Here is a 12,114-nt window from a genome sequence, read left to right on the forward strand (position 1 = left end):
TAAACTCCATTTGATATTTCTCTGCCCAAGTCTCCAACCTATCTATGCCCTGCTGTATTTTCTGACAATCCTCAACACTATCTGCCACTCCACCAACCTTGGTTGCATCCGCGAACTTACTAATCAGACTGGCTACATTTTCCTCCAAATCGTTTATGAACACCACAAACAACAGAGGCCCAAACTTCAATCCCTGTGGAACACCACTAGTCACAATCTTCCATTCAGAAAAACACCCTTCTACTGCTACGCTTTGCCTTCTGTAACTTTACCTTTTGTACTAGTCTGTCATGCGGCACCTTGTCAAAGGCTTTACTGAAGTCCATGTAAAGAAAATGCACTGCCCTCCCCTCATCAATCATCTTTGTCACCTCCTCAAAAAACTCAATAAAGTTAGGGAGGCACGACCTCCCTTGCATAAAACCATGCTGTCTATCGCTTATGAGTCCATTTGTTTCCAAATGGGAAGAATCCTGTCCCTGAGAATTCTCTCTAATAATTTACCAACTACCGACGTGAGGCTCACCGGCCTATAGTTTACAGGATTATCCCTGCTATTTTTCTGAAACATCGGTACAACATTAGCTATTCTGGGATCTCACCTGTATCTAATGAAGATACAAAGATGTCAGTCAAGGCCCCAGCAATTTCCTCCCTTGCTTCCCTCAGTATTGTGGGATAAATCCCATCTGGCCCAGGAGACTTATCGACCTTAATATCTTCTAAAAGGCCCAATACCTCCTCCTTTTCGATGTTAACATGATCCAGACTGTCCACACACCCTACCCAAGAATCAACTTCCACAAAGTCCATTTCTTTAGTGAACGCTGATGCAAAGTATTCATTTAGTACCTCGCCCATTTCCTCTGGCTCAACACATAGATTCCCCCCACTGTCCTTATGTGGTCCAATCCTTTCCCTGGCCACCCTCTTGCGTTTTACATATGAATAAAAAGTTTTGGGGTTCACCTTAATCCTAATTGCCAAGAACTTCTCATGACCCTTCCTAGCCTTCCTACTTTCTTTATACTCCTCAAGGATTTCGACTGTTCCCATCCTTCCAAACCTTACAAAAGACTCCTTTTTCTTTTTGATGAGGTTCACAACATTCCTCATTATCCAAGGCTCCCTAAACTTCCCATACTTATCCTTCATTCTCTCGGGAACGTAACTTTCCTGAATCCTAATCAACTGTCGCTTGAAAGACCCCGGGAGTGATTCTCCGCTCCCGCGCGGCATCGGGAAGGCCGTCGTGAACTCGGCCGAGTTTCACGACGCCGTCGGAGGCCGCTCCTTGCTCCCTATTCTCCCCCCCTTCCGGGGGACTAGGAGCGGCGTTTCGAGAAACTCGGCCGCCGGGCCTTGACGCTTGCGTCAAAGCGGCGCGCCGGGAATGACGCGGCGGTGGCGCCTAAGTGACGTCAGCCACGCATGCGCAGGTTGGCCGGCTCCAACCCACGCATGCGCGGTTGCCGTCTTCCCCTCCACTGCCCCGCAAGACGTGGTGGCTTGATCTTGCGGGCCGGCGGAGGGTAAAGAGTGCGTCTCTTGGAGACGCCGGCCCGACGATTGGTGGGCACTGATCACGGGCTAGACCCCTCCCAAGCATGGCCGTGGTGCTCGATCTCCTCTCCGCCCCCCCCACAGGCCCCAAACTTACCTTTTGCGCTAGGGCGGCGTGTCGTGATTCGCCCGGCCCTCCCGCGAATCTCCCACTCGGCGTGGGGAGCGGAGAATCGCGCCCCCCACATGTCCGATGTTGATTTATTATCCAACAGCCGCATCCAATCCTAATTCTTCAATTCCTGTCTAATGTTATCGTAATTTGCATTTCCTCAGTTTAGCACCTTAACCCGAGGGTTGCCCTCATGCCTATCCAAAAGTACCCTAAAACGTATGGAATTGTGGTCACAACTCCCAAAATGTTCCCCTACCGAAACCTCAATCACCTGTCAAGGCTCATTCCAATACCAGATGCAGTACTGCCCCTTCCCTAGTTGGACTGGCTACAAATGGCATCAAGAGGGCTTCCTGGATACACCTTACAAGCTCTGCCACATCCAAACCCCTAACACTAAGTGAGTCCCAGTCAATATAGGGGAAATTAAAATCCCCTACCAAAACAACCCTGTTACTTTTGCACCTTTCCAAAATCTTTCTATCTATCTGCTCCTCTATCTCTCACTGGTAATTGGGGGGTCTGTAATAAACACCCAACGTTGTGATTACCCCCTTCCTGTTCCTAAGCTCTACCCAGATTGCCTCATTGTATGAGCCCTCCAAATGTCCTCCTGCAGTACGGCTATATTATTCTCCTTAACCAGAAATGCTACATCCCCACCCCTTTTACATCTCCCTCTATATCTCCTGAAGCATCCTATACCATCAAACGTCCAGCTGCCAATCCTTCCCTTCCTTTAACCATGTTTCTGTGATAGCCACAACATCTTAATTCCAAGTACTAATAAGTGCTCTAAGTTCATCTGCCTTACCCGCTATACTTCTGGCGTTGAAAGAAATACACTTCAAACCACTATGTTTGAGCACACATTGTGCTCTATTTCTCCTTCAATTTTTACACCTTCTAAGCTAACGCTCTGGTTCCCATCCCACTGCCATACTAGTTTAAATCCTCCTGAGTGACTCGAGCAAACCTCCCAGACAGGATATTGGTGCCCCTCCAGTTTAGATGCAACCCGTCCTTCTTGTACAGGTCACACCTGCCCCGGCAGAGATCCCAGTGGTCCAGAAATCTGAAACCCTCCCTCCTGCAGCACCAGCTCAGCCACATAGATGCACTATGATCCGATTTCTAGCCTCACTAGCATGGGGCACACGGATTAATCCTGAGATTACAACCCTAGTGTTTCTGCTTTTTAGCTTATTGCCTAACTTACTGAACTCCTTCTGCAGGACCTCATCACTCTTCCTGCCTATGTCATTAGTACCTATGTGTTCTAACGACTGTTGGTACACATAGGTACTCTGGCTGTTCACCCTTCCCCTTCTGGATGTCCTGTTACTGGTTCAGAGACATCCTTGACCCTGGCACCAGGGAGGCAACATACCATCCTGGAGTCTCTTTCCTGTCCACAGAAGCACCTATCTGTGCCCCTTACTATAGAGTCCCCTATAACTATCAATATCCTGCACTTTTCCCTTCCCTGCTGAGCAACAGAGCCAGTTGTGGTTCCACTATTCAGGCTGCTGCTGTTTTCTCCTGATAGGCTATTCCCCCCAACAGTATCTAAAATGGTACACCAGTGAGAGAGGGAGACAGCCACAGGGGATTCCTGCACTGACTGCCTGCCCTTTCTAGCGGTCACCCATCTGTCTGCCTGCACCTTGGGTGTGGCCACTTCCCTATAACTCCTATCTATGAGGCCTCCAACCACCTGCATGCTCCTAACTGCATCCAACTGCTGCTCCAACCGAACCACGTGGTCTGTGAGCAGCTGCCATTGGTTACACTTGCTGCAGACGTCGTCGACCGGAATGCTGGAAGCATCACGGATCTGCCACATCTCACAGTTAGAGCATTGCACCCAACTCAGAGACATTTAAGTTCATTAAGTAAAAATAATCACTCAAATTGTTATTAGATTAAGTTACGATTAACTCTATGGTCCCTGGCACCAAATTGTCACTGTAAAATTAAAAGCTTTCTATAGCGCCTCATTTTTTTTGTCTGAAACTGTCCTGATGCCACATTACAGAATAAGCAGTTACACAAAACAGTGTTGATCAAATTAATGTAAAACAGCTGACATGCATAATTTGATCTCAGACTTCAAAGAGCTCACTAATGAGGTATGAAAGGGTGGCAAGTGTACAATTTTTCAATAAAAGTGGTGAGGAATAGTTAAATAGTTCAGGGATTTAATTCCTTCCACAGTAGTAACATTGTAATCTCTGTACTATTAAACTACATACACGAGAGGGTTTTTAAAATTTTCATTTTACTTCCACTTGTTTTTTGTTTAGCTCCACTCCCTTTTTCATTATTATCCCATGCTATATAACTCTACAGGGAGTGGATGACAGTCTTCGATATCGATGTTTCGGGAAGGGGCATCAATGCCACTTGGTAATCTCTGATGGTGAGGGGTACACTTGTACAAAGCAGCTCCAATTCTACAACCTCTTGTTGTCAAGTACACTTTTATTTAGCAGCTCAACCCAGAATTGAAAAGAGGAATGGAGTTAAATGTCAACCTTTGATATTTGCAGAATGACTACCTGAATGCTACAAAATTTAGGGCTGCTGTGTGTTCTACTGTATTGATAAAAAAACATACTCTATTTATTCTATCCAGTTTACTGCTGCTTTGACCTATGATGGAATATTCGTCATAGCAGAAGCTTTTCGGTATCTACGAAGGCAGCGAATTGATATCTCGAGAAGAGTAACCACTGGAGACTGTTTAGCCAATCCTGCAGTACCTTGGAGCCAAGGAATCGATATAGAACGGGCTTTGAAACAGGTATGTGAAATTCCCCTTCCAACTAATCTAACAAGCCAATAAAAGAACCATATAGATGCAGCTGGTACCTGTTAGCAGTTAGTACATATTTAAATTGTTTCTGTGATGTTTATTTTTTATTTAAAACATCTTTTAGTCGTGAATTAACTTTAATAACTCCACGGGGAAATACTAAACTCAAATTCAAAACTTAGCTGATATTTAAGTTTAATTCTTCGGAGTAATTTGCATTTTTACCACCCGAGAAGTTATAATAGCAAGAGATTTATTCCATTCAGAGTTATTTTAAATGATTAAATAAACTTTCATTATTTTCATCATTATATTTACATCATGTGTAGATAGAACTGAAACTTGCCAGAAAACTAATCATGTATTAATGTTGCAAGCTGTTATTCATGGGCAAATCAGTAAACAAGTTCAGGGAATTAAGAGATGGGCGTGACTGGTGAGGCTCCAGAATTTGCTGGTTGATTTACACCACTGTACAATTTGCTTTGCACAAACAACCTCCCCACTATTTTTGGAATTTGCTGGATTTCCATAGCAATTGCCCGTTAACTTGTAAATAGAAAGTTAAATCTGGTAATTAAGAGCTTGAGTACCTTTTTTTAAATGATGCGATAACTGTTGACGCAATGCCAGTCAATCTCTCTGGCCCATGGGAACAATCTGAACTGTTCAGTCTCATTCCTGCATGTAGTTAATTGTTGCCACAGAATTAAAAGATATCAATTTATAACATTTGCATATTCTCTTCTCTTTTCTGCTTCTTTTTTGCACTCTTGTTTTAATCCTTCTCTCTCTTGATTTCTCATTCTGTACCAGATGTAACTTTAAAAAGCTCTTCATCTGTCTGTCTCTAAATTACAAGCATTGAATGTCTGGGTTTGTGTCTCCCCTATTTCTGTACTCACTATCGACAGATGTGTTTTGAATAGCCTCGGCTCAAAGACCTGCAGACAAAGTTTCTGTCGGCGGGATCCTCCATTCCGCTGGCAGCGCGCCCGTGGGTTTCCCGATGCCGTGGGGTGGCCACAATGGAGCACCTTGTTGGGCGGCTGCAGGAACGGAAAATCCCGCTGCTGGTGGGGGTGCACCGCACCGGTAAACACGGAAAATCCTGCCCCATAAATAAGCTTCCTTAATTTCTCTGTCTCTCTACTTCTCTTAATTCTATCCTGAGACCCCCAACTTGTTGATCACATTTTAATTACCCTTCTTACTACCTCCTTTATGGCTGACCATGCACTCTTGACTGATTTTCTCCTTTGAAGTGCTTTGGGATGTTTTTCTACATTCAAGGTGTTGTATAATTCATCCTCCTTCTCTGCTGCCAGACCTGCTGGGTTTTTCCAGCATTTTCTTTTTTTATACCATCATTGAGGGACTTTGGTGAAATCCTCAATAGAGTTGAGAGCAACTTTAAATTCTGTCCCAAGTGAGATGAGAGCCATCTCTGCTATTTTATTTTGTTAATTTTCTCACTTGTTATCCTAAAAGCACTTATTCTGAGTTTACACACGCCAGTCACCCACTGGGATTTCATTAAATTGACCATTCTTCATGTAATGACCCTTTTTAATACCTTCCTGATTGAACTACTTCTGCTGCCCTTGATATATTATCTTGTCTCACTGGATGTGTACTTAACAGCAAGTGTTACCGAATAGCAATTGTTGTGTTTTATGCCTCCAAATGATTTAGATTTGATATACTCCAGGTTATACGTCCAAAGGAGCAGTTTTATTCAATGTTTTAAAATGTCTGTTCTCATGTCTCAGTTTAGATTCCTCAGTCACCAGACCTTGGCTTGAAAAATCACACAAAGACCAGAAAACAGATACTGAATACACATAATCCAACACTGAACAACTGATTAATTGAACAGAACATCTTTTCCCCCTTGTAAAGTGAAAGACTGGAGAGAATTTTACCGGGGGGGAAAACATCAGACACGTCAGTTTCAAATCAACCAACTTTTAATAAGGCTGCCCAGCCTTAACCAGCAGAGAACGGAACTTCCTCCCCTCAGTGGAAGGAAGTCTCACCCTCGAGAGCCTCAGGCCAGAGTTCTCCAACAACTCTTGCAGTTTCAGCAGCATCAGAACTCAATAATGGATGCTGCTGGGACTGTCGGTAATCCCACAAAGAGGATTGATAGCACCTGGACCCAGGCAAGCCCAGATTTTTGGATGGGGAGGTATCGGCCATCCTGGGGAAGTGTGTGAGGTGGCAGTAGGTGGGTTTTGTAGGCTAGGTGAGGTGACATAAAGGGGCCCCCCCTCCCCGCCCAAATGTTATACCCCTTTTATTTCCTCCCCTTTCAGCAACTTTGGTCAACAAAAAGGCCTTCTCACTCTCACCTGCCTTTTACAGCCTAGCGTATTATGGCAGTGAAGATGGATTGAGATTCTTAAGTGGCCAATAGTTGACCATGAGGTTCAAAAGGGCTAATGGTGGTTAAGCGAGTAGGTGCCTTACTCATCCCCCATATTATGGGGACCAGGTGGGTGGTGGTTGGGAAGGGGATGAGCTACTCGCCCAGCATATTTTACATTCCCCGACCATCCAAAAGCATGGCAGGCAAAAAATCCAGCCCTTTATTTCAAATGAAACCATCCTAAACAACAAATACATATACATCAATCATCTCTTAAAGTTCAGTTTATCCATTTTCTCTAACCACAGAAATAGTCTTTGAGATGTGAAGATGTCTGATAATGGTGCTGTGATACGCAAGTTTGAGGTTGTGGTTCCGCATGATCGACCTGATGAGTTAGATTATCAACAGTCACTCATTGGAAATGGAATTTATCCTCATAATCACTGTCCTTGAAATATCCAAGACTGCTCGCTCTCAAGTGTCTCACATTCCACTTGGTTTTTTCATCCAACACATAGGGCGAGATTCTCCGCAAATGCGGAGAGTCGTAAAGGCTGCCGTGAAACTGGCCGTGTTTCACGGCAGCCTTCACGCCCGTTCCCGGGACCCGATTCTCCCCCCCCCATCGTGGCTAGGAGCGGGGCACCGGGAATCATGGCGTCGCGGCCTTAACGACCGTCGTTAAGGCCGTACACCAAGATGATGCGCGGCTGGCGTCTGTATGACGTCAGCTACGCAGGTTGGAGCCGGCTCCAACCTGCGCATGCGTGGGTGACGTCATCACACCATTATGCGCAGGTTCCGCATTTCTCCACCACCGCCCGACAAGATGTGGCGGCTTGATCTTGTCGGGCGGCGGAGGGGAAATAGTGCGTCCCTTTTGGACGCAGGCCCGACAATCGGTGGGTACCGATCGCGGGCCTGTCCCCTCCCGAGCACAACGGTGGTGCTCCCGCCCCAAACGGACCTCTGGATGCCCCAAACGGGCATCCAGCGCCCGTTTGTACGACGGCAACGAGCAGGTGTGTTTGCTGCCGTGAAAAAACGGGTCTAAAGGCCCGGCCGCTTGGCCCATCGGCCGCGGAGAATCGCCGCTCGCCGTTTTTTATGGCGAGCGGCGATTCGTGACGTGGGTCGGGCGTGGGGGGGGGAGAATAGCGGGAGGGCGCAAAAAATGTCGGGATGCCCTCCCGCTATTCTCCCAAACGGCGTGGGCAGTGGAGAATCACGCCCATCAGATCCATTGGTGGTCATTTTCCAAAATTCTTTGGACTCTGGAATAGGTCCTACAGATTGGAGGGTAGCGAATGTAACCCCGCTATTCAAGAAGGGAGGTAGAGAGAAAACATGGAACTATAGACCAGTGAGCCTAACGTCAGTAGTAGGGAAGTTGCTGGAGTCCATTATCAAGGATTTCATAGCACAGCATTTGGAAAACTGCTGTAATCAGACAAACTCAGCATAGATTTACGAAAGGAAAATCATGCTTAACAAATCTAGAATTCTTTGAAGATGTAACTAGTAGAGTTGACCAGGGAGAACCAGTAGATGTGGTTTATTTAGACTTTCAGAAGGCTTTCGAAAAGGTCTCACACAGCAGATTAATATATAAAGTTGAAGTGCATGGGATTACGAGTAGTATCTTGAGATGGATAGAAAGCTGGTTAGCAGACAGGAAGCAAAAAGTTGGAATAAATAGGTCTTTTTCTGATTGACAGGCAGTAACTAGTGGGGTATCGCAGGGATCTGTGCTCGCACCCTAGCTGCTCACATTATATATTAATGATTTGAATGAGGGAACTACATGTATTATATCCAAATTTGCAGATGGTACAAAGTTGTGTGGGAGAGTGAGCTGTGTGGAGAATGCAGAGATGCTTCAGCAGGATTTTGACAGGCTGAGTGAGTGGGCACATGCATGGCAGATGCAAAATAATGTGGATAAACATTAAAGCAAAGACATGTTATTCACATCGGTAGCAAAAATAGGAAGGCAGACTATTATTTGAATGGGTGTAAATTGAGAGAGGTGGATACTCAGCGAGACCTTTCACAGATAAAAGACCTGTCTGTGCCAATGCAAGATAAATTCAACGAAACAGACACCCCATTATAATAATAAAAATGCTAAAGAATCACGGCCCCAATGGTTCAAGGGGGCATTCCTCAATAAGACTGCGGACTTGTAGGATGAACCCCATGGCCATACAGTTATTACCACCAGGATACGATCTCCCTAACAAAGAGGATAGAAAAGAAGCCAACAAGGGGATGGGAATGGAATGCCCATTCCCACATTTTAAGCCCACCCATGAAGACCTGTTTCTACCACCCACCCTCCGGCAATGGTGCCACTCCATTCTGCCATGATTTCAGGCACGGATAACAATAAACAAAACAGCGGATAATAAGCACATGGCACATCTACCAGGACTAAGCTGAAACACTCAAGGAGAAGAAGAAGACATTCTATGCAGTGTTCAATTATCAGCATCTCTCCTTAAGCAGGACAAGAGACAATATATTCAGACAAACAACACCATAACAGAGAAAGAGTCTGGATTAGAACCTTGAGTTAGTCTGAGTTACAGACAATCATTCCAAATCCTTGTCCCTTCTGGTCTTGATGAAGACCAAGGCAGCAGTTGGATTATCTTTTTTTTTAAATAATTTTTATTGAAATTTTTGGAAAATGTATAACAACAAAACAATAATAATAACAATAATAAACACCCCCTGGCACCCGTAACAACACATATAGCGAACCCCCCCACCCCCCTAAACCCAATAAACAACAAAATAAATTAACAATAAAATAAATTAACATAAACCCCCCCTTTCACCTCCTCCCCCTCAATGCCCTCAATGTTGGCGAGTTCACTACTGTTGCAGGTAGGGCATTCCACGGCCTCACCACTCTTTGCGTAAAAAACCCACCTCTGACCTCTGTCCTATATCTATTACCCTTCAATTTAAGGCTATGTCCCCTCGTGATAGCCACCTCCATCCGCGGGAGAAGGCTCTCGCTGTCCACCCTATCTAACCCTCTGATCATTTTGTATGCCTCTATTAGGTCACCTCTTAACCTTCTTCTCTCTAACGAAAACAACCTCAAGTCCATCAGCCTTTCCTCATAAGATTTTCCCTCCATACCAGGCAACATCCTGGTAAATCTCCTCTGCACCCGTTCCAAAGCTTCTACATCCTTCCTATAATGGGGCGACCAGAACTGTACGCAATACTCCAAATGCGGCCGTACTAGAGTTTTGTACAACTGCAACATGACCTCATGGCTCCGGAACTCAATCCCTCTACCAATAAAGGCCATCACACCATAGGCCTTCTTCACAACCCTATCAACCTGGGTGGCAACTTTCAGGGATCTATGTACATGGACACCGAGATCCCTCTGCTCATCCACACTACCAAGAATTTTACCATTAGCCAAATATTCTGCATTCCTGTTATTCTTTCCAAAGTGAATCACCTCACACTTCTCCACATTAAACTCCATTTGCCACCTCTCAGCCCAGCTCTGCAGCTTATCTATGTCCCTCTGTAACCTGCAACATCCTTCCGCACTGTCTACAACTCCATCGACTTTAGTGTCGTCTGCAAATTTACTTACCCATCCTTCTGCTCCCTCCTCTAGGTCATTTATAAAAATGACAAACAGCAACGGCCCCAGAACAGATCCTTGTGGTACGCCACTCGTAACTGAACTCCATTCTGAACATTTCCCATCAACCACCACTCTCTGTCTTCTTTCAACTAGCCAATTTCTGATCCACATCTCTAAATCACCCTCAATCCCCAGCCTCCGTATTTTCTGCAATAACCGACCGTGGGAAAGTCGAGGAAAGGCTGCCACTGCCTAAAGAACCCTTGTACTGACTCCCTCAGGGCGAATTTGACCTTCTCCAGCTTAATGAATCCCGCCATGTCATTGATCCAGGTCTCCACGCTTGGGGGTCTCGCGTCTTTCCATTGCAACAAGATCCTCCGGCGGGCTACTAGGGACGCAAAGGCCAAAACACCGACCTCTTTCGCCTCCTGTACTCCCGGCTCCACCCCAACCCCAAATATCGCGAGTCCCCAGCCTGGCTTGATCCTGGACCCTACCACCCTTAACACCGTCCTCGCCACCCCCTGCCAGAATTCCCCCAGTGCCGGGCATGCCCAAAACATATGGGCATGGTTCGCTGGGCTCCCTGAACACCTAATGCACTTGTCCTCACCCCCAAAAAACCTGCTCATCCTCGTCCCGGACATATGAACCCTGTGCAGTACTTTGAACTGGATGAGGCTAAGCCTCACACATGAAGAGGAGGAGTTCACCCTCTCCAGGGCGTTCGCCCATGTCCCCTCCTCAATCTGCTCCCCCAGCTCCACTTCCACTTAGCCTTCAGCTCCTCTACCGACGCCTCCTCCACCTCCTGCATCACCTGGTAGATGTCAGACACCTTCCCATCCCCGACCCACACCCCCGAAAGCACCCTATCCCTTACCCCCCGCGGGGGCAGCAAAGGGAACCCCTCCACCTGCCGCCTAGCGATCGCCTTGACCTGAAGGTACCTGAACATATTCCCCGGGGGAGCTCAAACTTCTCCTCCAGCTCACCCAGGCTCGCAAACCTCCCGTCAATGAACAGGTCTCCCAACTTCCTTATGCCCGCCCTGAGCCACCCCAGGAAGCCGCCATCAATGTTCCCTGGGACAAACCGGTGGTTCCCCCGCAGCGGGGCCTCCACGAGCCCCCCACTTCCCCCTGTGTCGCCTCCACTGCCCCCAAATCTTGAGGGTAGCCGCCACAACCGGGCTCGTAGTGTACCTCGCTGGAGGGAGCAGCAACGGCGCCGTTACCAGTGCCTTCAGGCTCATGCCTCCACAGGACGCCATCTCCATCCGTTTCCATGCAGCCCCCCCCCATCCATTACCCACTTACGTACCATCGAGACATTAGCCGCCCAATAGTACCCAGAGAGGTTGGGCAAAGCCAGCCCCCCTCTATCCCTGCCCCGCTCCAAAAAGATCCTCCTCACCCTCGGAGTCCCGTGCGCCCAAACAAATCCCATGATGCTGCTGTTCACCCTCCTAAAAAAGGCCCTCGGAAAGAAAATGGGGAGGCACTGAAACAAAAACAAAAACCTCGGGAGCACCGTCATTTTAACGGACTGTACTCTACCCGCCAACGACAGGGGCAGCATGTCCCACCTTTTAAACTCCTCCTCCATCTCCTCCACCA

The 12,114-nt window shown here is 46.8% G+C and overlaps 1 protein-coding gene across 7 annotated transcripts in view; it reads left to right on the top strand.

The window, feature by feature from the left end:
• The window catches only part of LOC119952339 (glutamate receptor 3-like), a 492,268-nt gene that overhangs the window by 259,806 nt on the left and 220,348 nt on the right, over positions 1-12,114 (top strand). For all 7 annotated transcript variants that reach the window (XR_005457831.1, XM_038776029.1, XM_038776024.1 and 4 more), the window contains one exon: positions 4,317-4,484. Coding sequence is in view for 6 of the 7 variants with exons in the window: in XM_038776029.1 (XP_038631957.1) it covers positions 4,317-4,484 (168 nt within the window). In the remaining variant the exon portion in view is untranslated. The remainder of the gene's footprint in view (positions 1-4,316; positions 4,485-12,114) is intronic.

The sequence above is a fragment of the Scyliorhinus canicula genome, chromosome 17 (genome assembly GCF_902713615.1).
Source record: "Scyliorhinus canicula chromosome 17, sScyCan1.1, whole genome shotgun sequence".
NCBI classification, from domain to species: domain Eukaryota; kingdom Metazoa; phylum Chordata; class Chondrichthyes; order Carcharhiniformes; family Scyliorhinidae; genus Scyliorhinus; species Scyliorhinus canicula.